This window comes from Mastacembelus armatus, chromosome 5 (genome assembly GCF_900324485.2).
Source record: "Mastacembelus armatus chromosome 5, fMasArm1.2, whole genome shotgun sequence".
Taxonomy (NCBI): domain Eukaryota; kingdom Metazoa; phylum Chordata; class Actinopteri; order Synbranchiformes; family Mastacembelidae; genus Mastacembelus; species Mastacembelus armatus.
The window spans coordinates 3,492,126-3,518,689 of record NC_046637.1 but is presented as its reverse complement, the minus strand read 5'-3'; the positions used below and the strand labels follow the sequence as shown (position 1 = coordinate 3,518,689).

At 40.1% G+C, this 26,564-nt stretch overlaps 1 protein-coding gene across 1 annotated transcript in view; it reads left to right on the top strand.

The window, feature by feature from the left end:
- Positions 1 to 26,564, top strand: part of ptprt (protein tyrosine phosphatase receptor type T) — a 266,980-nt gene that overhangs the window by 46,630 nt on the left and 193,786 nt on the right. The window contains exons 3-6 of the mRNA XM_026307430.1: positions 21,357 to 21,517; positions 21,957 to 22,067; positions 24,695 to 24,776; positions 25,938 to 26,053. Coding sequence (XP_026163215.1) covers positions 21,357 to 21,517; positions 21,957 to 22,067; positions 24,695 to 24,776; positions 25,938 to 26,053 — 470 coding nt within the window. The remainder of the gene's footprint in view (positions 1 to 21,356; positions 21,518 to 21,956; positions 22,068 to 24,694; positions 24,777 to 25,937; positions 26,054 to 26,564) is intronic.

Here is a 26,564-nt window from a genome sequence, read left to right as displayed (position 1 = left end):
CACCTCAGCTGTTGTGAGAAAGCATTTAAAGCATTCACTTAAACACAAGTTTAATCCCAACTGTATGCTTTCTTTAAAACCACATATGCCGGGGCAAAAAAGGCCTCTTGCTTTTGTTTCTTTGTCTTAATTATTGACACATTTATCATATAATCATCTGTCTTTTCTCACGTCCATTGATGTGGTTGACATGATTGTCCCTGAGCGTAACCAACACTCTGCTTGTAGATCTGCCAGGATCGAATTGGCACGTCGCTCTGTCCATCTCCTCCTCTCCGTCTCCACTGAAACATCTCTGTCATATAGTCCATAGTGCTGACAGCTTGTAGATCACAGTCTTAGGCATAATTAGACTGGAGTTAGTGCTTTAAGTTCTCATAATCATCTGACTCTATATGTTTCCTGTGTGGTAGGTTACACCTCTGGTATTCTTCGCTCAGCTCTGGATGGTAAATTGCAAAATAACAATAAACATGAGGTGGAAAAAATGTCACTGCATTAAATTTATTTTTTACTGTCAAACTGAAAATCACCAAAAGAAGAAAAAAGGCTTTTTTGGCTTATTTTCTAAATTCACTGCCTGACCCCACACACACACACACACACACACACACACACTCATATCTCAGGCCTGTTATTCCCTTCAAGCCCTTGGCTGAGTGAAACAAACTCACATGAGGAGCAAACATCAAACATCAAAGCCAGTCGATGTTTTCAGCACCCATCAACACGGCCACAATCTGAAACCTGAAAAATGATCAGAGAGAAGGAGGGAGCTAGTGGGGGGGGGGGGGGGGGGGGAGAGACAGACAGAAAAATGCACAGAGAGGTGGAGAAAAATCGTCTGTGTGTACTTTATCATCATCAGCATGTGGAAGCCTAAACAAAGGAGCATTTACTTAAATTGTCACATAGATGCGCATGAATACAGTGTTAAATAAACATCTCTTATGCAGACATAAAAAACAAATCCAAAGTATGCGCTGGAGACAGAAGGTGGACAGGAAAATTTAAATTATAAAGAAAGAACGAGGAGAAAACGGAGATGACGAGCAGTGTAAAACCAATAAGACTTGATTAAAGAACATAATTGAGGGAAGTTTGAGATTTTCTTCCAAAAAAGCGAGAAATAACACAAAATGGAGTGACTTCAGAGAATGCAGACAAAGTGAAAGTGAGATAACAACTGACAGCAGGCACAGGGAGACGGGGAGATACTCCAGGCTCATAGTACAATACAAAGAAAAACTGCCCAGAACCACGTAAATGGAAAAGGACACAAAAGAGACTGACAAAGGCAGACAGAGAACAGCCAGATAGATAAGGGAGACAGAAATTGTGAAAGAAACCAAAAAAAAAAAAAAAAATAGAGCCAAGGACACAGAAAAACCCACAATTCACACCAAGGCAGAAAGAGTTTTTATTCTTAACCATCAGTTTATTTGAAAAGGCACTTTCCAGGACAGGCAACTGAAAATACCTAATGTCTTAAAAGTTCTTCATGGTATTCCTGAAAGTTTTTAATATTTAAAGCTGTATTAAATGATTTGTTACCACTAGAGGGCAAAAACAAACTCATCGCTAACTTATTAAACCATTTTTGCGAATCCAGCAGTGACAGAACAATGTGAACAACCCACTGAAGCTGTGTTTTGGCCCATGGATCAATGGAATGGATCAATATCGGTCAATCTACCAGGCAGTGGAGTTCAATGTCCACTTGTGGTAGCTAGCTTAATCCTTGAAGTGTCTGGAGTTCCTGCAGCTCAATAGTGCACTCAGCTTTTCTGAGCATGTTTGTGGAGACAGCTGCCTCTATGGTTTTGTATAGAGGTAGCTGTTGTTAGAGTGGGGAGGCTGAGCTGAGTGTTTTATTTGCAACCACAGAACCAAAACTGTGAGCTAAAAGAGGCTAAAGGCAGTTTTGCTGTAGGACTTAATTTGCTTCAGTATCGTTAAAAGTGTAAAAGTGACACATTTTATTGAATTTCCAGTAAAACTGCTGTCTTGTACTAAAGGGAGCTTTAGTTCTCAGACTAATCAAATCATTAGGTCCTAATCAAAATCAACCATCCGATACTAATCCAACCAGATACAGTATGAGTTGGCTTCTTTTGTTTCTGTCTTTTTTTTTCTGTTTTGTTCTTTATTGCCTCCAGGCCAAAAACATTGTGTTTTGGGATTTTGCAGTTTGTGAATACAATATCTCAGGAACGCCTTGAGGGAATTTCTTCAAATTTGGAGGTCAGAGTCTGTGTTGTTGCACAGTCTAAGATGTATGTGAAGTGAACGTGGCTGGTTGGCGAAGGCGTACAGCCAAAATGCAGTAATTCTGCTTTAGCCTGGAAGTCAGATAAGTACAAATGATGCAAAGTGTGGAAAGACGTGAGGAGAGTAAAGTTAGTCATAATAATCATTTACTTTATATACATATGATAAGTGCTAATGTGCAGCAGGTGCATGTATACAGGCCTGCTGTCTATACAGCCTGCTTGTTTGTTGACGCAACTAATGCAAATGTTACGCAACAGGTAGCTACTGCTAGTTTGTAGATAACAGAATTAGTTACTGACCAAACCTCAACTAGTCAAGTCAAGAGGCTTTTATTGTCATTTCAAACATGTACAGTTCAGTAAACAGTGAAATGAAACAACTTTCCTCCAGGAACAAGGTTCTACATAGAACATAAATTAATAAAAGGAAAAAAATACACAAAGACAACAGACCTATACACAAAGTGCACATGTGCAAATGCTAAGCTAACAAGCTAAGCTCTAAACAGAACTGATGATTCAATGTAGTGAATCATATACCGTAACAACGACCTTCTTATTGTGTATTTTCTACTCTACACGTGTTTTCTTTTGTCTGCTAACGTCTGGTTTACATCCTTTATTTATAACTGATCATATCCATGTGAATGTTAGATTTTTTGTGTTCTAAAAACAGACGGTGTTTGAATAAGAAAAACTCTTCATGTTTTTGAAGTCTAATAAAAACAAACATGTTCGTCTGTGGTTTGAGCAGTGACTGTCAATCTCCGTCTTCTATGAATTAGACAGAGTAAGATTTAATGATCCCCGAAGGGAAATTGGGCTTTTGCAGCAGTGGAGACGAGGATAAGATAAGAAGAGAATATAAAAGGAATGTTCAAGATAATATGGAGAGTAATTACAAGAGAAGACAACGCTATTAAAAATAACAGATAATGAAGAGGTCTTTACTGACAGGTTCACAATTTATTCACCGTATCAGGTAAATGAAATTGGACAGTCATTATACACACGAGGAGTCAGAGAAATAAGAAAGAGGCTCAAATGTATTGTTGGCTTCTATAACATAATCACAAATGCAGATGGAGGGAAGACATTTCAGATTAATCTGAGATGTGCAAATGCTTCTGAATATCCTCCTGCCAAGACAAATACATAAATACACTTCTCTACATTTTAATCTGAAGTGCAACTGTGTTTTATTAACTTTTAATATTAGTGTGAGGCAACAGACACAAACAAATTACAGGTTGGTTATTCACACTGATCCACTCTGGCTGAAGTTAGTCTATCATGTAAGTTGTCCTGGTGTTGGACAGTGATGGAGGGTAGCACAGCAAGAAGAGCTTGAGTCTGGAACAAGTGGGAACACCTTTGTGGGAAAACCCTTTGGGGTGTGTACCTGTTAAGGCCAGTGATGCTAATCTGAATTATAATTATGCTATAGAGACTATTTGCATATGTGCAGGCTGTAGTTACAGTCTGGTCCCTTGTGATGAGTTGATCCCACCCTGTGCCAGCTCCCATGGGTGTCACATTAAATCACTCCGAGCCTTGTCAGTGTTGTCATTTATTGTTCTCGTTCTCACCACCGGCTGCTTCTCTGCTCCTCCGTGTGTGTGTGTGTGTGTGTGTGTGTGTGTGTCAGAATTTGGGCAGTTTTTCTTTCATGTTCTTAGTTTTTCTTTTCTATGTTACATTTTTGCACCAATCCCACCATTCAGTGAGCGTTTTGCAGGCTAGTGAACTCCTGACAGCCTAATGAAATATGCAGCTTTTCTTCTCTGTGAGGTTTGAGGTTATTGTAAAGCTATCCAGAGCTCAGCTAATGGTCCCAGAGGTTTGTGTTTGTATGATTGTGTATGCACCTGTAGTGTAGCCTGTCATTTGCAGTGTTGATGTTTGCACTGACTGACAATCCAGGACCTGAGCGGTGCTGCAGAAAGCCTCACAGCCCTGCCTGTCTTTTCTCGTTCTTTCATGATTTTCCTGATTTTATTTTTTCTTCTTTCCTCTCTATCTCTCGCTGCACTTTCTTTCTCCCAGACATTCTTTCCTCTTGAGGCATCTTTGTCCTAAATTTGCCTCTCAGTTTCTGTTGATGTTATTTATTTATTTTTTTTTTACATTTGACAGCTTGACGGAAAGCTATGTTTGAACTGCGCTGAACGTCTCAAGTTATATTTTGACATTTTCCTTGTATCCATGTTTTATGTGAGTATTTGCTCATCAGTGCAGCCTGCTTTTCCTTCGAGATGGTGAAAACACATCAGTACTAATCAGAGAGTGCCTCACCATTCATTTCTGACACATATTTACCACACACACACACACACACACACACACACATATTGTGCCTTGTTTAAACTTCCATCAGTAATATACTTCTGAATTATAGCATGCCACAGTTATATGTGTGTGTGTGTGTGTGTGTGTGTGTGTGTGCTGAGTGGCTGCTGATGGGTACAGAGGTTAAATATCCTGCCCACTTTTTCGGTCGCTGCGGTGATTCGAGAGCCCTCGTCGGGGCCGACTTGATTGCGTTTGTGATTTGAGGGCGGGCAGGAAGCAGCGAAGTAGAGTTGGAGAAATGACAAATAGCACAAAGCAATAATACATGGACATGGTGACACACAGACAGACTGGGTAAATAACCTACATTTTTTGCAAACGTTAACTGAGTTAGATTTGGTTTTGGCTCTATGTGAGAATAAGTGACAATAGTGGTTCTAGGATTAAATGCACGGACGAGATGTTTCTTCAGAAGACGCCAAACTGCCTCCACCTTAAGACAGACGCTTTGTTTAACTGCACACCATGACATTTGTTTAGTTCAGGCGATTGTACCAGTGTTACAGGAGGTTCGACTGGTTTGATGGTGATTTGATGTTTTTATTTGTTTGGTCACCCTAAAACTGTAGTGCAATGGTGTCAGATTCAAAATGATGTTTAAATATGTCAGCGTGACCATAACTCATACCTGTCATGTTGGATCTCAGCAGCAACATTAGTGATCAAACCTGGTTAGCTCTTAACCAAGAGGAAACCCTTATTCTTCAGCAAACTAAATAAAGGAAAAGTCTTAAATTTTAAACAGCACTTTCTCTTTTAGCATAAGCGAGTGATATTTTGAATCATGGCTCCCAGTGAAGCATCACTCCAAGAGCTGTATGGAGCTGTCAGTCAGTTTAAGAGTAAAGCCATTATAGCAGCGTTATACATCCACAGAGAGAGTGTGAGATGAAGATAGATGGATTACCTGACTGGTAAAATCCCTTTGTAACTCAGACTCAGATAGAGCTGTCAGTGGCAGACAGAGAAATTGCAGCAGGAGATAAGAGAAACAGGATGAAGAGAAAGGTTGGGAAGATGAGTGAGCGATGGAGGGGGGAAACGAGGGATCTTTTACAACTTGATTTCTTCATTTGTTTGCTTTCGCTGTTTGAGTTCAAATTATTAGGCATGCAAATCAGACTGTTCTGCTCTGAGAAGCAAAACATCATTAACAAACCATCAAGGATTTGCTTTTTTTAAAATTATTTTACAGAAAGTCAAGAAAAAGTACCTAAAATATGCATTCAGACCATGATTTAATGAGACGGAAGAGGAAGCAAAAGGATTTAATGTTGAGGATAAGAACAAGAAGAGTAAACCAGTGATGGATGAATGGGTTTCTTTGCACTGTTTCTCCTCAGAGTTAATGTAACAGGACCTTTATTGTGTTCTTTTCTCTTTATCGTAGCTTGGATTGGATCCTTTATCCTGGTCTTCCTGAGCCAGTCGAAGAATTGCTTCTTTCTCTGTCGCGCTGCTTGACTCTTTCTCTGAACCTGTCCCAAACTAATCGCTTCTCACTCACGGCGAAAACTCGGTATGAATGCAGTTACACTCGCAGCAGTAAAGTAAAGATTATCCCCAGAAACTTCTCACTCGATTGTCTGTCTGCTGTCTCTGTTTCAAACTCATTTTTTCATGAGTATATGGTTAATCCCAGTGTTTCTGTTTGTCACTTTAGCTGCTCAGATCCACACGAGCTTCTATTCCACAAACTAGTTTCAGACAATCTTCATAACGTCACATTTTCCATGGTGCAAACAGTGATGGAGTGGCTGGGTGAGGCTGTAATGCTGCTGTGAGACTGAACCCCTGTCTTTCTCATTATAGTTTTCTTATAGATACAATCAGCTGTGACTGACTCTTTATATCCTGGTTCTTCCTCACAGAAAATCCAGATATTTCTCTTCAGCATCTCAGTATTTGTTCTTTTTTAAATCATGATCCAGGATTGTGAAATGATTTTTGACACCAACCACTTCAACAGGTTGATGACTGATTTTCACTGGGTGTCACTTCCTGGACTTTCTCCTTGATATTCAAATATTTTTCTTTGCGTGCAGTTTTCTTGTTTTAAAATAAAATCTTGACAAACCAAAAATGATATTAATATTAATAGATCTGCTGTGTATGGATGTGTTTGATGAATTTGAATAACAATGGACCACACTTTGGGCTGTTTTTACTCCATAGCAGTATGTGTTTATAAGATTTATTAAAATTACACCAGCTCTAACTTCTTTATGCCCTTTTCTGTTTTTCATTTTTCTTTTTCAAACTCCGCTCTCTCTTCCATATACACACATTCCACAGACCTGCTGTGCATGTGCATGTGCATGTGCAGGTTTTTATCTGCATCCAGCTTTTCCAAAGAAAACTAAGCAAACAGTAGATTGAATGAATAGCACACACATAATGCGCTCAAACACAATTTATCAGGGGGAGCAATAAATGCCCAGTTTTAAGACCAAGCCACCATATAAAAGCAGAAGTAATGGGTCCCTGTAGGCCAGCGATAACTCTGTGTTTATATGTGAGTGTGTGTGTGAAAGAGAAGGAGAGAGATTGAGGCAGACTGAATGGGACAAACACTGAGAGAAAGGCAATAATGTCTGAAAATGACAGACAACCTGGAAGAAAAAGGGGTGATAACCACATGGAAAGAGAGAGGGAGAGGGAATCACAAAGACATCATTGACATCATCTGTTTCATTTTCCATCTCTGCCAGCTCCATCTAATCGCAGCTCCTGATGTGTTTCTTTCTTCATTTGCAGTTAGTGGTTAGATTATATACCCCACATCCAGCTGTGGGCTCTATATTACTGTTCGTGTGAGTAGATTGTTCCTTTAAGTCCACAGACGGTGCACGTGTGTGTGTGTGTCTACCTGAGTGTGCATGTGTGTCAGCTCTGATGCCACGTTATAAAAATAGCTGTAATATTCCCTGAGTGATTTTCTCCTTGAGGCGAATAGAGAGGAAATAAGCTCTTATAAGAAAATAGGTGCACATGTCCCATGCAGTGTACACAGGGAGAAAACTATTATCTCTCTTTGAGCTCGGTTTTTATGTTTAGTGGCCAAAGTGGCTGAAAAAAATCCAACAACAATTCCAGCCAAATGAAACTTAAAGGCAATGAACCCAATTCACCTACTAAAGTGTATGATAGCTGGAAAAACCATCTCCCTGGAGTTTATTCTATGTATGTATGTGTATATATATATATATATATATAGTGGCCGGATAATCATCACTTTTTAAAGTTGTCTGAAGTGATCTAGTGAAAGTTACAAACAACAGGAATTATTGTCAGAATAGCAGAACCTGTAGCTGACAGCACGACACCACATCTGAACTCTTACTGTCCTGATGGCTTTAATTTGTTTCTGTTGACATTTTGGTCCCCAGCAGTATCAGATCAGTAAAAACATGTTTCATTTAGTCAAATTTTCTGAAGAAGGCAAATTTCACACTGACCTAAATAAAGTAGTTCTTCAAAAGGAAAGAAGTTTTCTTCTGCCAGCAGTCATGTTTTATTTGTGAGACCCAAGAACTGAGCATGATCTCTAACCTGTGACATGTCTAAGACCAGCTCTTATCCCAAAGGTAGGTGCTCTCAAATGATTCCCCTTTTCAGTCATAAAATATTTCCACATTCAAGGAGTTTCAGAGCCAGAAACATTTTGAAGATTATGTCCATTTCTCACTGTTGAATGCACTGTGGAAAATACTGCAGGTATAGTAGGGACTTTGTCAGGGAAAACTAGAGAGTTGGCTGATATGATGGAGAGAAGAAAGGTGGATATCTTGTGTGTCCAGGAGACCAGGTGGAAAGGTAGCAAGGCCTATAGATTAGGAGCAGGGTTCAAGATGATTTATCATGGTGTGATGGAAAGAGGAATGGAGTAGGAGTTATCCTGAAGGAGTGTGTTAAGAGGAAAAGGTTAGCTAAGAAGAAGTGGGACACTGAGAGGACAGAAGAGAACAGACAGGAGTACAGGGAGATGCAGCGTAAGGTGAAGGTAGAGGTGGCAAAGGCCAAACAAAGGGCGTATGAGGATTTGTATGATAGGTTGGACACTAAGGAGGGAGAGGTGGATTTGTACAGGTTGGCGAGGCAGAGAGACAGAGATGGGAAGGATGTTCAGCAGGTTAGGGTGATCAAGGACAGGGATGGAAATGTGTTGACAAGTGCCACAAGTGTGATGGAAAGATGGAAGGAATACTTTGAAGAGGTGATGAATGAGGAAAATGTTAGAGAGCACAGAGTAGAAGAGGTGACTGTTGTGGAGTGAAGGAAGGTGTTGAAGAGGATGAAGAGTGGAAAGGCAGTTGGTCCTGACGACATACCCGTGGAGGTATGGAAGTGTTTAGGAGAGGTGGCAGTAGAGTTTTTGACTGGGCTACTTAACAAGATCTTGGAGAGTGAGAGGATGCCTGAGGAATGGAGGAGAAGTGTACTGGTGCCCATCTTTAAGAACAAGGGAGACGTGCAGAGTTGTGGAAACTACAGAGGAATAAATGTTGTCTGGTTTAGAGACAGTGGCACTGAGACAAAGACAGGAGGCAGAGCTGGAGGTAGCAGAGCTGAAGATGTTGAGGTTCTCTCTGGGAGTGACGAGGATGGATAGGATCAGGAATGAGGACATCAGAGGGACAGCTCATGTTAGATGTTGTGGAGAAAAAGCCAGGGAAGCCAGATTGAGATGGTTTGGACATGTTCAGAGGAGGGACAGTGAATACATTGGTAAAAGGATGCTGAGGTTAGAGCTGCCAGGAAGGAGGCCTAGAGGAAGACCAAAGAGGAGGTTCTTGGATGTAGTGAAGGAGGACATGAGGATAGTTGGTGTGGGTGAGGAGGATACAGAGGATAGGGTTAAATGGAGGCAGATGATTGGCTGTGGCGACCCCTGAAGGGAGCAGCCCAGAGGAGAAGAAGAAGAAGTGAAAACGCTGCAAAAGATAAATGTTTTCATTCCAGCACACTGTGTGAGAGACAATCAGTGCATGAAATTCAGATGGTTCTATCAATAACAAGCTATTGTGCTATAAGCTCCTGAGATGACTCACTTTATGTGAGTGTAATGCAAACCAAAGGCCTGAGAAACTATTCTACACATGTGAGGATGCATGGCCAGAGGTAATGTAAAATATATGGGTAATACAAAAACTACATGAAACACATAGAGCACACCAGACTGTATTTCTAGGTAAGTACAGACACAACCACAGGCTCACTAAATGGCACACGGACATGAGCAAGGAAATATAAGTAGGCAAGCGTGAAAGTGACATTTATGCATATGGAACTGCGTGACCCAGCTCTCACACCGACAGGCGCAAATTATTGTTATTGTTTATTTATATCTGCAGTGGCTTAGTGTTCATCATGACCCGCGTGTAAAAATCTTATAGTACACTGCATATGCCTTATATAAAATAGCGATTGTGTGGAAATGAAAATTTCCACAGGCAGAAATATCACTGCCACTTTTGGCCTGTTCTGCTTATTTATTAAAACAAATCACAGAAAAACAATGTCCAAAACCTGGTAAAAACTAGATACTTTTATTTTAAATGACTAGAACCACTGTTGATTTTATGAACTATGCCTCATTCAGGAATTAAAACCATACATGTGAACAACACCTTTTCACTCATTACCCATACTGATGTTCTGTAAACACAGAAACTAATGACAATACACCGGTCATATCAATATTACATGTGCCTCCTGGCATGTTAGTGGGATATTAGCCTGTGGAGCTTGAAATCAGTAACACCGTTATGGCCCAGAAGCCTGTCTACTCTCAGATCTCAATACTTGATTCATGACCTGGAGTTGACCTTGAATTGTAGTCATTAGTCACTAGTAACACAAGTACGGTTGATGGCGGTAAATAATACTCAGGTGTCACTTTTCTGCTTTTCTGTGTGACATCGTTCTCTCTCTTTCAGAAACAGAGTTTTAACATATACATACATACATACCAGCCAGTAGTTTTACTGTAGTTGCACACCCAGATTGAACCCACACTAAATGCATTATAAATGTGGTGTGTTACGATTAGTTACATCAAAACAAAATTCTTGGATGTAAAAAAAAAAAATTGTCTTGTTGGATGTCAACAAATGTTTTTTTTAGATTAAAAATTTCTTTGACGTCTTCTTCAGTGTTAAATAGAAATCATGGAAATCGTGTAGTCAAAGTTTGGCAAAATCTTCCGCACTCAAATGAAAACATAAGCAAATAAAATAATGTGCAGACATTGATGCTCCAGGACATGGTCAAATGGAGCCTCATGTAGAAGAAGAGCAGCAGCCATGGCATTTGTGAAGGTCGTTTTGGACAGACATTATCCCAACAGCATTTCTTTGGATTGTTTTGCAGTGGAATTGTCTCATTCATCAGGCTGATCATGACAGCATCATTATTTATTCTACAAATGCTTTTACTTTGATGTTGATTGTATCATTTCAAAACGTTTTCCTTTTAGAGCGAATTAAATTTGTGTTTTTCCCTTTTACCTTTGTGATTTGATATGTCTAATTTGCATGAAAATACCTGGATAACAACCCAGTCTTAGCAGGTGTGTGTTTGTCTCTCGTACTATTTCTTTATTTTTTCTTTGGCTTGTCTACTTCCTTACCTGTCCGCCCCCCGCCACCCACCCGTCACCCTCTCCTCACTCTCCCTGCCTCTCTCAGCGTGACTTCTCAAATGAGGCTTGAGAAGGCAAATAGCCAAGATGGGAAATGTGTGGAAATGCAGAAGTCATTAAAAAGCCAATTACCTACAGGTTCAGTGCTACAGGGAGGAGATCAGGGAATAGTGGAGAGCAATTGTAAACTCAGTGATATATGGAAACCAAATAGCTCTGCATGTGTGTGTGGGTGGCTGTTCTTTTTCCACTATGTGTGTGCGTTGGATTTGTGCCTTTGTATTTTTTTTCTGCAGCAATTTGTGGGTGTGGATGTGTCATTATGAGCTTATGTGTGCAGGTCTGCTAATGTGCAGGCCACTTTACATTTTCTACTTTTGTATCCGGAGTAGTGTTTAAGTATGCATGCAGTAAAGTGTGTGCTTGTGTGTGTGTGTGTCTGTGTGTTGCTAAATCAATATCCCAATGAGAAACGGATGTTTAATTCACTGTGTCATAAATCTGCATTGCAGGGAACAATATTAAACTTTATTACCATTTTTCATGTTCACTTTACACTTTCTGAGAGTCATCTATCACTGAGTAAACACACTCTCACACACTCATAGAGGCAGGTACACAGCAAAACTGCACGCACACACACACACACACACACACACCTACACATTAATCAAACACAAGTCCACATGTGATTTGTGCCAGTATGTATGTGGTCAAACACACTTGGCCGTACACACACATTCTGTATATAAGAACACACACTCTACCCCTTTACCATTATGCTTCATACACACACAATCATCCGCTGGTAATTATCTCAGGACTCCTGAGACGCAGGAAAACATCACATAATTACACTTAGCACATACACACCTCGGATCCACACACGCTACACTGAGCGAGGCATCATCCCCACGGGGTTGTCCTTATTAAAGGGAAATACCACTGAACTTCAGCTCACTTATGAAACTTTTATAGAAAAACGCTAAACTGAGTTTTGACTGAGCTGAATAAAAATGATTTTAGTGAATGTAACTATTGATGACTCTGGACTTAAAGTAGTTTGGGATTGTGAATCGTGTTTAGCTCTTAGTGTTGTTGTGTTTTTTCCCTTTGCTTTCTGTATTTACACACTTTCTTGCTCTTCTGTCTTGGTTCTGACAGAAACATGAGCCAACACACAACAGCCACAGTTCAAACTGTGATCTCATGTTGTCACTTGCAACCACCAAGATGCAACACTGGTCACAGCTTTAAATATGTGGTTCATAATTTGAAGGGATGAAAATAGTAAAAATAAATAAATAAATAAATAGTGTCAGAGAAGGAGAAAAAGCAGCAGTGAAACAAGCAAATACCTAAACTTATTCAGCTGTCTGTCCCGTAGTGGGGAAAACATATTATGGTGCTGTCGCAGGCTAAGAATAAAAATAATAAAGCAGATGTTGCCTGTGTGCACTGATAGATATTCAGAGGAATAGGTTTCTGGACAGACTCCAGAGAGAGAAAAATGCTAAGACATCAGCAGCTTAACAAGATGAAATTCCCTTTTACCTCTTTTATTGTTCATTTCCTTCATCATTCTTTTGATACTTTTCATTTTTATACATTTTGACCTTTATCTGCATTTTCACTTTCCAGTATTTCAGTAGTTTAAGTGGTCTCTTCTTTTCCCTTTCTCCAACCGTCACTCTGCTGCCTCTTATACTCTCTTCTCCCTTTTAACTCCGTGGTGTTGCATATTGACACCTCAGACCCCTGCACTCTTCTAGCTAAGAACACACACTGATGGATGAGACACCGGAGGGCAGAGCAAAACAGAAGACAACCTCACATCCATTGTCTCCAGTGTCAGTAGTCACATGCTCAAGCTTCGATCTCCTATAGGTCAACCCTCCCATGACCTGAACAGCAAGGGCTTTTGGGATTTAGAGTTACCGTGGGTCAAATCTAGCGCACAGATTTATTGTATAGGTTTACATGTCTGTAACTGTGTGTGCATTGTGTGTGTGTGATTTATAGGCACACCATTGATTACCTATCTATGAGGAAACAGAGAGGTGTTGCCGAAAGGCCTGATCAATACTGCCAATCTCCTTGTCTTGGCCACCTTATTAGGAAAGGAATTTAGCAGCTTCATGATGGCCCACAGGCGTGTGTGTGTGTGTGTGTGTGAGTGAGACCTCATCCATTCCTGCCTTATTTACCAGCAGAGCAGCCTCCACAGTTTCAATACAGATAAGTCTGAGCATACACACTTTCATGTGTTTTTTTTTCTTCTTCTGCACTCACATGGTGAAAATGATTCTTTATTACCTTTCAATTACCTTTACCATTAGCTTTGTAGTTAGTGTCATATGAAACCTTTTCATTGGATCTTGGTAGGGATGTTTGAAAGCAGAGGAGTCATCATAAGAGTTATGTTGGACACTTTTGTCATATACAGTCATAGCTTGTGCTGTATGTGTGTGATTGACAGTTACGTTTATGTTATGTTGATTGTTAATGGGTCAGTTTATTGACAGACGAAGGACTGATGTACCTGCTTCAGTATGGGAGACAGTGTGAAAGTGCTGACGTGCTTCAGGCAGAGCAAACAGCAAACAACATGTTCCTGTGTCGGATCCAGATAGTTTCGCTTTAGGGTCCCTGATCTGGTCCATATTAAACCTCTGTGATTACAAGCCATGAGCCCATTAACATTTAGATATGTGGAATCCTGCTCGATGGTCACTTCAGGGAGCTTACCTGTACAACCAGTTTGCTCGGGCACCATTGAAGCTGTGAGCATCTGAAGCCCACAGAGACACTGTGTATGAGATTTGACTGTACAGATAAACATGACGCTACAAATCAACCGATGCAAGTCACTACTTACATCAGTACTTATTAATATTGGGTAATACAAAACTTTTAGGAGCACCAATGTCATTTTCTGTATCTTATACATATAGAGACATCTCAAAAATGTAATTTGCTGCTGCTCCCAGACAAAAACAACAATTCACACTGAAGAATAATCTATTTGTACTTGTTCTAGCATGTAATCCCATGTTTTGTGATTGTAGCATCGTAGTGCAGACTGGCCTGCAGTGAGCATGGATTATAAATTTGCACTTCACTCAGCTTACAGCCTGTGAATATTCACAAACACTGTGAAAGGTCTGGTCAGGATTTATTCACACTGGAATAATCAGACCTTTAAAGACAGAGAAATATATGAGATGCAGTAAAACAGCAGTCAGAGCTGCTGCTTGATCAAAGTTTCCAGGCCACATGTTCATATGCGCCGTCTAGCCAGACCATCAAATCACATCTCTGTCACTGGATTTAAAAGGCCCGTCAAATTTACAAATGTAAACCGACTTCTTAGTTGCTATAAGAACCATAGGAGATTCTCGCTCAGAGAACGCCTTAATCCAAAAGACGACAGACACAATACACCCGATAAGGAGAATGAGAGAGAGATTTAAGAGCTACACAGCCAAAAACCAGCCCACTTTGAGCAGAGACCCCAGGGAGCCATTTGAGTACGTCATACTGTGTGAACATCTTGCATCAATGTTGTGTTATAACAGAAAATCTGGAGATGTAATTGTTCTATTAAAGAGCGATTTAAGCTGCGCCTGCTTCTGCTTTGTTGCACAAACTCCCTTCATGTCTGAACCTCAAAAAGTAGTTTTAGAGGAAGTTTTTTATGGAGTCTATGTAGATAGAACATTATTTCTTCTTCAAAGTACTGCAAACATTTTATGTGCTCTGATAGAGATGGGGACATTCTAGATTATATGCATATATCTAGTACAGACGCAGAACTACCTGTGCTGTTTTATGGACCCCAGCCCTTAAAGAAGCAGCATCTTAACATGGGCTGTCCTAGTGGGAATTAAACCGTCACCTTTTCAGTGTTGAAGCTTTGATCAAGTGAGCTCCCTTAAAGTTGCCAACATTTGCTGCATCATTGTGATATTTTTTTTTTGTTTTATTTGCCACCTAAAATCCATTTTGTCACCAGGTATTGGCGGCGTGTCAACATTTGGCTTTTGTGTTTTGTACAAATGAAGAGAGCCAGCCAACCGCAATGTAAACCAATGTAAAAGCATTATGGAAGCTATTTACGAGATTTGTGAAGAGTGGCAAAATTGCCAAGACACACACGCACACACACACACCACAGAGATCACCTGCTCCATTTGCTGTAATAGGGGTAAATGAATTAGATTTTGATGCTTTAAAAGCTTTTTCTTTCGGCTCATATTGAAAGTAAATTTCACTCTAATGGCGAGGTGTCTGTGTTTACAAGCCACTGATGATCAAGTGAGACAGAAAGACTGAGGGAGGGAAAGTTAAAAAGGGAAAGAGAGAGGACAGTGGCGAGAAGGGTGGATGCATTATAAATGGATTTCGAAAAAAGTACTGACAGCGATGGAGGGGAAAGTGAGGAGGAAGAGGAGGTGCAGAGTATAAAATGGGGGAAGACTGGGCAGGAGCATGTATTCACATTTAGACGGATGAATGAGTTGTTTGCATTTATGGTTTGGCCCATTGCCCCAATAATGGCACTTAAATGATTCATTTGTCACTTATCAGATTACTGAAAGGCCTAAGAGACAACGATAAGAGATAAGTCAAAGTGACATAAGATCCATCAATCCAGCTGTCATCTTCACCACTTATCCTGTCACGGGTTGCAGTGGTGGGTCCACCCTGGACATGTCAGCAGACTATTACAGGGCTGACACATAGAGTCAGAAATGGGCAGTTTAGAGTCACCAACCAACCTAATCTGCATGTGTTTGGCCTGTGGCAGGAGAACATGCGAACAGTCAATAGACACCATACACTACATACTACAGTACTTTACAAAACCCTAGAAAACATGTATGAATTGTCCAAATATGTGTGCACAGGTAGCTCTCCAGAAGTTTTTGGGCCATTATAGTGTATATGATTTTCAAGGCATTCGATGGGTAGATGGGGCAATATAAGGAGAAATAACAGACCAAAGACTTAGCAAAGGTCATGGTGCAGAAAAATGTCAAAAAAGCAGGGTCAGCAGCCAGAAAGATGATTTTCAGAGAAATGAAAGACACTAAGATTGAAGGGCAGTCGAGGAAAGCTATGTAGTGTATGTGGCTGTAAAGGTCATGATTATCACGGTGTTGTTATCAGATAGATAGATAGATAGATCGACAGATAGATAGATAGATAGATAGATAGATAGATAGACAGATGGATAGATAGACAGATGGATAGATAGATAGATAGATAGATAGATAGATAGATAGATAGATAGATAGATCGACAGATAGATAGATAGATAGATGGGAGGGTAGATGGATAAATAATCAGTCAAGGTAGGTAGGTAGATAACACTGATGTATGAGGATAAGTCGTTCAATAGCATGACAATTAAATCAGCTGCGCACACACACACACACAGACACACACACACACACACACTCATATGAAATGTGTCAGAAGGTAAAAATAAACATAACCACAGGCTAATATGCACATAATGAAACACAAAATAAGGAAGAATAAAAGAGATAAAGGGAAAATAAGGAAGGAAAGGGAGAAATAGAGGTTGTGAAAGAAAAAGATACTGATACAACAGCATACAGAACGTTTACAGAGATGAGCAGGAGGAATCAGGGCATGAAGAGAGGCAGTCATATATTCCTCGTGTTAGTGTGTGTGTGTGTGTGTGTGTGTGTGCGCGTGTGCGCACTCGTGCACAAGGGACAGTATATCCTGCAGCATGGATTGTATAGACTTAGTGTGTGTGTGTGTGTGTGTGTGTATGTGTGTGTGTGTGATGTTACAGGACCATTACCCTTTCTGGATACAAAACATAAGAGTTCCAGCACTTGCGTGTCTGTCTGTGTCTGCCTGTGTGTGTGTGTGTGTGTGTGTGTGTGTGTGTGTATGGATGTGTGTATCTTTGTATGTGTGTGTTTGTGTGTCTGTGTGTGTCTTTGTGGGTGTCTGAGACCTCAGGGGAACTGGGTGTGTGAAATCAGTGTGATGTTTATGTGTCTGACTCCAGTGATTCTCTTTGCCTTTCATGATAATGGTGATGATCATTTTACACAACAACAGTGTAAAACAGTGTATTTGTCATCCAGCTCAGGTCACATCTGCACCACAGCTGATGCTGCCTCGCTCCTTTCCTTTCCTTTCCTTTCCTTTCCTTTCCTTTCCTTTCCTTGTTTCCTTTAATCCTTTGCTCTTTCCATCCTATCTTACTTCTCTGTATCCTTTCATTTTTTTTCTGCTTCTTCATTCAATATTGAGTTTAAAAAGATTTATAGGCATTCAAAATGTAATAGGGTAATGCAATATTTAAATCAATATAATATACTCTTCTTGCCATTTTTCTTATTTTGGATTTCTCATTCTGCCTTGTCTCTCTCCTCCTCCCTCCTTCTTTCCATTATTTCAAAACCCTGATATGATTAGAGGAAGCAAAGAAACTCACTGCTTCTGTCATATGAAGCAACCTGCTGATACTAATGAAAGAGAAATGACAGCAAGCATGTCCCCAAACAATCCTAAATAGGAAGGTGGGATGATGGTTGTGTGCGTATTTTCCCCTTAGACAGTGGTGGCCCCTGTGAGTGTGTGTGTGTGTGTGTGTGTGATACTGTACCTTCTCGTTTTTAACCAGCATCCCACACGCTTCATAACCAGTTTTCTGTGCCTGTAAAGGGACTCAGTAACTCCCCTGTCCTCCCACGCACACACACAAAATAGAAACACAGACAGTGACACAGTAACAGAAACACACATAAAGAGTGTGGTTTGGTCTACACTAAATGTTTATAGTCCTTTGTAAAGTGTGGAAGGAAACACTGTGCGTTTACCTTCTTGTCACTGATAATAAACCTTCAGAAACAATAATAATTACAGTCACATGTCACATCAGAGTCTGTGTTTAGTTTTAAGACGAGCTCATATTGACCAAAACTGTAACATGGAGTGACCTTAAGCGTCTAATCTTTGAGGTGCATTGCCTTATAATGTAAATCCAGAAATGTGATGTTGTTCCTCCAGATCAAAAGGAGACAATAAAAGTAACACAACTGATTTTAAAATGATGTATGAAAGCCTCACAACTTTAACACACAACTAAATTTAAAGATACTGTACAGAATGAAAGATTTCAGGCAGTGTGGATATGTAAGTATATACTCATGGTGAGTATGTAAGCACTGGGTGTGTGTGTGTGTGTGTGTGTGTGTGTGTGTGTGTGTGTGTGTGTGTGTATTAACTGGCCAGCCCGTATTATTATTGATTTGTGTGACTCACCTTTTGTATTGATCTGAGAAAACCCCACTGTTTTAACCAGGTTTTCTCATTTCGCCCTCACACACGTCTGAGAAACAAATAGCTCAGTCAGAGTGGAAGTACTGCGGCTCCCCACTCAAGTGTTGCTGAACTTCTTAAGGCTTTAACAGCATTTACTTCTGCCATTTTAATAATCTGCCCCTTCCTACACAGTGTGTCATGAAGCAAAAATGATTAGTTTTAAGTTGCTGAGCAATTTTGACTTTTTGAGCTTTAAACTTTGACATGAATCTGGTAAACACTTTTCTTCACTTTGTGTTTCTTCACACGGTGACACTCTTAAACAGATGTTATTTAATTCAAAATGTTAAACAAATAATGTTAATGTTTCTGTTTAGGCACTGGCCCTGGGTTACGGTGAGTGAAAGACCGTGGTCAGGTGTAATACAGAGTCAGAGATTACATTTGTCAACACGGCTTTATTGGGAAATCAGTTAGTTATATATAAGCATCATTTCTAGGAGACAGGGCTGGTTCAGTACAACAGACCCAACGCTCTGCGTCTGGAGACTGATTTCATGAAGGTTCACTCTTTTCTGTCCGCTGCAAAAATCTGCTTGCAAAGCCTTAGAGACCAGATTTCACAAAATGCCTTATGTCCAAGGTTTGCATGAGTTCACTTGACAAAGTTACTGTTTGGGATTTTTAGTGCGTCAAACCAAATTTTATTTATATATGTACAAATATCACAAATTGAATTTACGAACTTCAGCCCTCAGGTCAAATTACACTGAATAGATTCAACAATGTGGATAAATAAAACTAGAGTTTTAACACTTCACTTTACTATTGACAAGTGTGTAGGTGTGAACCTTTGCCTGTCAGTGAAATCCCACTCTTGTCACTGTGAGAGACGTGTTGTATTTTATTCATTATAGACTGACTGAAAGCTACACTGAACACATCATCATCCTTCACAGCAGCTGGAGGTTAAAAGCTTTGCGCTGAAGTGCCTTTGAGCAAAGCTTTTGTGACACTGATGGGTCTTTTGCTGCCTTTTGATGTGGAAACATATTAAAATAAAAGCAAAATCTCCAATTCTCTGCAGTATTTGTGAAAACAGCTAGTCTCATGTGGCGGTATACGCTGGAGCTGACCCAGTTATTTTTTTTGAAATGTGTTTGTGAACGTGCGTGTGAGAAAACACACGTGTGTTGACATGGCAGACACACTCATCAGTTTTTCTCACGTTAACGGATTGGTCCTCTCTGACCTCACAGCTGGGCAACAACGTGTGAAATGAGCGCTGTGTGTGTGTGTGTGTGTGTGTGTGTTTGTGTGTTTATGTTTGTCATTGTGTCTGACACCACACATGACTGAATGGAAGCCTGCCAGGGAGATCCCATTGTAGGAAAATGTAAAAACGTGTGGATGTAGGTGTGAATAAGAAATGTAATCAGGCCCGGTTCACTGTGGAGGGACCTGGCTACAGACCCATGCTGGATTACTTCAACACACACACGACACACACCGCCAGAATGCACGTACAAACCGTTGTTTTACTTCAGTAATAAGATACATTCCTCTTCTGCTGGAAGTGAGTTAGCCACCTGTATGTGCATATATTCACCATGTGTGTGTTTGTGCTGTAGATGTGTGTGTGCACTGCAGAGGATAAAATCTTAACAGATGCCTCTGACTATCCAGTTTCTTACTTCCTCCCAAAAAACAAAACAACACAAGCTACTACACACAAACACAGGACACTGATCTAGACTAACCTAGAAGATATTCTGGCCCCATTGAGGTAAAACTTTTATTTACACATAGATTCAGGCTTGTTTTTTGGTCAAGGTTCAAATTAGGGTTAGGTTAGGGTTATGGTAAAGTTCCAGGAAATAAAAGGAAGTCAATACAACGGCCTGACCTGACAAGTACAAGTTTGTCTGTTCTGTACACCCATCCCTCTTCAAAAGTCACTGCACTGCCCTTTAAAATCAAAATGCCATGACATCCAGGGAACACTTTCTGGTTAAATGCCTGCCCTGTGCAATAAATCTAGAGGTTTGCGCCTAAGTTCTGTAGCTCCTCAACATGTTCCTCTGGGAAGAATGTTACAGAAAATTATTAACAGCAAATGCACAAAAATACAATATGGTTTTATATACTGGATCAGTGCACAGGGTTTTATGTTACCTACCAATTAAGTGTAATATGAAGGTGAAGGGTATTCTCCATCCATATTCATTCACTATCTGTCCCATCCTCTCTCCCATTCATTTGTAGCTCTCAGTCCAGTGGAACCAGCTGAGCCATAAAAGCCACAAAGCTGGGACTAAAACACACTTAAACCACAAGTCAACGGAGAAAATGTGTTTTACCTCATGCTTTGAAATCCTCGGGTGCGGATGCATTAAGACTGTGGTATATGGCTTTTGTGAATTAACCAACTTGTTTTTCCCTTTTTGTTGCATCAGTTGTTTTCTTAAAATGGGGCAGATTTAACAATCTCTACCACAGTGGAAATGTGAAAGAACTGTTGATTATGATGAGGCTCATCTGTCCTACAGAAGCAGTGATGGTGTGGAAACTAGTTTGTCCTTCAAAGCAAAAACAGATATGAAACAGATGTATTTAATTTTGTAAGTGTACTGAATAAAAAGAAGGAAACAAGATGTATGATAGAAACCATGGGATCTAATAGTTGTAGGCCTGTGGCTTGTTGACATCACGCTGGAACTGTTCTGGTTGTATTTTAACGATCCATGGCTTTTTGTCTGCGTCCGTCTCTGTAGGTTCTTTCATGGTGGTGAATGCGTCGGGCAGGGCCTCGGGACAGAAGGCCCATCTGTACATGCCCACCCTGAAGGAGAACGACACCCACTGCATTGACTTCCTCTACTCTTTGTCCAGCAGGGACGGAGCCAGCCCAGGCACACTGAACGTCTATATCAAGGTGAGTCTTCTACGAATGTGTGTGACAGAGACAAATGGACTGATAGATATTGTTGTGTATAGTACAGGTGACAGGTGTATGTGTGAAACAGGAAGTGACAGGTAAACGCAGACCGTTCCTATTCCACTGTACACAGTGTTCCACAGTGTCAGGCCTATAGTTCACTGCACTAAATACAGTAAGGATATCAATTTAATTTTTTCATATGAGAAATCAATGTGTGAAGTAGCCGACACACTAAAGAATATGAGAGCAAAGGATTTGTTATTGGTGGCCTATAGCTACAGCTACAGCTGGTTTAGTTTTCAACAGTAAATACACTAATGACATACTGAAAATTACACTTTTACTTCCTTTCAAAGAAAATCTACAGATTTATTTTCTAAAAGATGCCTTGTTATTTTCACCTTTGCAATCTCGTTTCTCCGTCTCCCTGAAGGTGAATGGAGGCGCTCAGGGTAACCCGGTATGGAACGCCTCCGACACTGTCACTGAAGGCTGGGTGAAGGCTGAGCTCGCCATTTCTACGTTCTGGCCTAATTCCTATCAGGTAACACTCGCACACACATACACAGGATGTTTCTTCTTGTGTTTAGTCTCTAATATTGCTATTACTAAAATATTCAATATATAAATTCATGAAAATATGATGCGCAAATCTCAGAGCGCAGGTGGATTTTGAATTTCATGTCATGTGACAGGATAATTGGTCAATGCTTAATGCTTCAGCTGCCCTGAAATAAACCTGGAGATGTGTGAATTGCTTCCATCCAAACGGGCTGAACGTTCAGCAGCAGAGCTGTGCTCCTAGTGGAAGGTGTTTTTATGGTAGCCTAACAAAATTGAAATATTGGATGTTTGTAGATTTATAAGAACTTCCCCCCTTGGGATCAATAGAGGACTCCATCTATCCATGATGTTTTCAGAAGCGATTATTTTCACACAGCGAGAATTTGTCAGGAATTCCACTTGGGTTCAGTCGCTCACCTGTATAGACGCTGTGATTCAGTCAACACCGAGCAGTGAATTCACATTTCATCATCAACTCTGTGTTTTGTCATCACTCATTGCTCTTAGTTGTAATGTTTACATCTCTTAAATGAAGTGCAATGCATTTTTAGCGGAAATATATATATAGATATTATTTTTGTAGATTACCTTCAGATTCTGTGTTATTGTCATTGTTACACATTAGATGTACATACAAGGAAATGTCCCCATGCACCACATAGCAAGCACCACATAGACTTAAGGGTAAGCATGAGCTCTGGACACTACCTCAGATTTGACACCAAGATTTTTGATTCTATTTGATTGTCAGTATAAATTATGTTTTTTGGTTATCTCTCTGTTTTTCATGTTAGACACCTACAGTATGTGAGTGAGAGAACTGACAGGCCTCTCTCCCATGGTGCACTCCCTAAATATTATAGCACACAACTGTTTCTGTTTAATGTCAGTTTGGTCTGTGTCTGTATATCAGTCTGTTTAAGGCGCAGACACACACCCTGCTGGGTTTTTTTTTTTTATTTTATTGAAGTAGCACAAAATTACCTAATGACTGAGCTGTGTTCAATAATTGAAGGCACCGATGTGTCGTACAGACAGATCTTTGGCACAGCTGTAAACAAAGTGAATTAAATGTATGTTTCCTTCCTAATGAGAAATCGTGTAGACATGACATCTTTTTATAAAAGTTTCAAAACATTGTCAAATTACGGTGCAAACCACTGCCAGGACAAAAACAAACCTTCAGGCCAATGATCACTCTCTTTGAACAGGCTGAATTTGCAGTGATTATAATATACTGTGTGCTCCAGTGGGCTATACCGCATTATGCCAATGTGGTTGGAAGAAGTTGATTTGGGTGCATTTGCACTATAACTTCAATGAAGAAAACGTTTTGACTCTTTTCGTTGCATGTTTTCACAGATGTACATAAAAAGGAACTGTTTTTCAGATTTTCATTTTCATTACATGTTTTACTAAATGTGACACGGTCCTGGTCTGGGTCCATGTAAACACCGTCTGAACCACAAGATCATTTAATAATAATAATAATTTAAAGTACAGCAAGGCACATGATTAAAAATATAAAATAAGGGTGTCCAAGGCCGAACATGAACATGCATCTTAGACCACTAGGTCAACACGATGCCCACAAACACAGTTTCTATCTTTTCAGGTGTTAAAAATGATATAACATTGACATAGCATGGCCACAACATAAACTATAACTACAGTATATTTTCTGCTCTTCTTAAATCAGCATGAAAGTCTTTCTTAATAAATGTGCAGTGAGCTTGCTCATGCCAAAACTGACAATAGGACATTTTAATCAGGTTTCAAATTAGCATGAGTGGTCAAGAAGCTGCTGAACACAGAAAACTACATTGTCAAATGTTGTTGCATCAAAAATAAAAACAACAACAAAAAAAAACCTGCTATATCAGTGTCTTGGACTTCTAGAAACTTGACATGTGTGCCAGAGAGGGGGATTTATTTTTGGAAGGAATGGGAGACAGTAAATCTTCCCAGAAGTCTTTAGTATTCAGACCGAGTTTCAGCTTATACAATTGAGGAGCCTGACAAGTACAGCACAGAGGTACAGGTTTGTGTTCGCAGTGTGTCTTTGTGTGTAACGATATGTGTGTGGGTCAGGAGTGCATGGCCCCTTGATAGCTGTGCTGACTGTCACGCTGAGAGTGTGTGTGTGAAGAAAATGTAAAAACTGAAAAATACTGGAGTAGTGGAAGAGAAATGGAAAATAGAACAATTAGGAGAAGATTAGAAAAATATACACAGAGAGGAGGAGGAGGAGGAGGAGGAGGAGGAGGAGGAGAGAAGAGCATCAAGAATGGAGTGGGGGAGGAGGAGCAGGGAAGATGAGCTCTTATTGAAAAAGAAAATGAAGGGAAACGAGAAGGGAAGGAGGAAGAACGGCATATGTGGCTGGCATAAGGATGGAGACAGAAGGATGAAGGGTTGAAGTGAAGAGAGAAGTGGTTGCTGACTTTTAGTGGAAAACTCCCCTGGGGTTTCCATATGAGCTTCATAGGGGTATCAAGATGTTGCAGTTTGTGCAACAAAGAAAGTTGATTTTAATTTGATTCTTTTAACAGAAAACAGACGTTAAATCTGAATTTTTTTTTTTCTTCCATCTTTTCTCCCTCTCAGGTAATATTCGAGGCAGTTTCAGTCCAAGGCCATCCAGGTTTCATCGCCATTGACGACATACGAGTTCTGGCTCACCCTTGCCGTAAGTCACTGTGTGTGTGTGTGCATGTGTGTGTGCGTGTGTGCGTGTGTGCGTGTGCTTGCCTCATAATGACTGACCCTGCGTAACTGGAGCCCCACTGTTCATCATCTTTTTTTATGGCTATCTCACACTTAGACGCACATACACGCCCACACACAAATGCTGTGTAAAGGACAGATTGTGCGGTGCAGACAGACTGCAGAGAGCCAGGAAGAAGGTCCAAACTCAGGGTCTTCATCACTCAAATTTGACAGAAACACTTTGCTTCCCAAAACTTTGGCCTGCTTACTGCAACTCTGTGGCCTAGTTACCTCCCTCTGTACTCAGTACCTCAGTGGTCTTGTTATTATTATTAGAAAATGAGTCTTGTTAAAAGTTTGAAAACTGTCTGGGGGAGTAGTATATAATTTTAGAACACATAATAATTAAAAAACAGCTGTGACCTAAAGTTTTTGTTTTTATTTTGGAAGAATGAAAGGAGCTAATGCAATTAGTTTTTTTTTTTTGTCAATTTCTTCCCATATCTACCTCACTTTGCTTTAGACAGAATGTACAAATAAAAAAGCTTTCCAAAAAATAACCTTTGCCATTAGCGCCAGGGTGAATTATCATTGTTAGGTGATCGATGCATACTCTGTTAGGCTTATCTGTGTCTGCAGACAGAATGAAATTAACCAGTCGCAGGCTGGTCTCAATGTCAGGCCAAAGTCACCCGGTGTCTGCCTGCTCATCTGTGTCATCGTCATCGTCGTCGTCCCCGACTTTCTCTGCCTCACCAAGGAAACTATGTTGACTCCTGCGTGAACTGGATTTATCACTGTGGCGTTTTCTGCAAGTGTTGTTTCTTATTGCCAGTGACATCTGCTATAATCCAGGGTGAATTTACTATGTCTTTAATAACAAGATGACATCTTTTAGTGTCCTATCCTGACAATTGCTTTATTACATGATTATGGAACTTTTATGAGTTCAGAAAGCACGAGGAACCGTACAGACACAGTTTAAAAAAAGCCTATGTCCATCTGACCTGTAGTTTTCTATGACATATACAGTAAGTCCTAAACAAAATAAATTCACAAAAAAAAAAAAAAAATTTGTGTGGGTGCTTGTGTTACAGTTTCTCAATGTTTAGAAAGTTTCTGTTTGCTGTTGGTGTTGCAGGTAAAGCGCCTCACTTCCTGCGTCTGCAGAATGTGGAGGTGAATGTGGGTCAGAACGCTACGTTTCAGTGTACTGCTGGAGGGAAATGGTCTCAGCATGATAAACTCTGGCTACAGGTCAGGACCTTCCTATCACTTAATATGTGCATGTACATGCAGAACTGGAGGTTCTGTTGTAAATGTCTAAATCTTCTAAATGATAGATAATCCCGTGTTTCTGTGTCAGATTTTGAGCTTATTTTGTGAAAAATGAAAGTTATCTATGAAAAGGTAACTAGAGTTGTATAGCGCAGGACGATTATGGATATAATCATTATAGATGTACACACAATTATACACTCTAAGGTGCTTTTATGTTAAGCGTTTATTATTATATTATTATAAGATGTGTCAATGTTATAGAATGTGTTAAAGGCAAACAGACGTAAACAGACTCCTCCACTGAGGTCATTAGTTTCTATATCACTATATCTCAGGATGTATTACACCATGACCATGTACTGCTGGAAAAATACACACTCTAGAGTATAAAGTTCACAGTTTTTAAAGTATGAATGTAAAAAATTCAACCAACAACAGTGCATGTTTCATCACTGAATGCTAAGCAGAAGTGCTGTTGTTTTTGTTA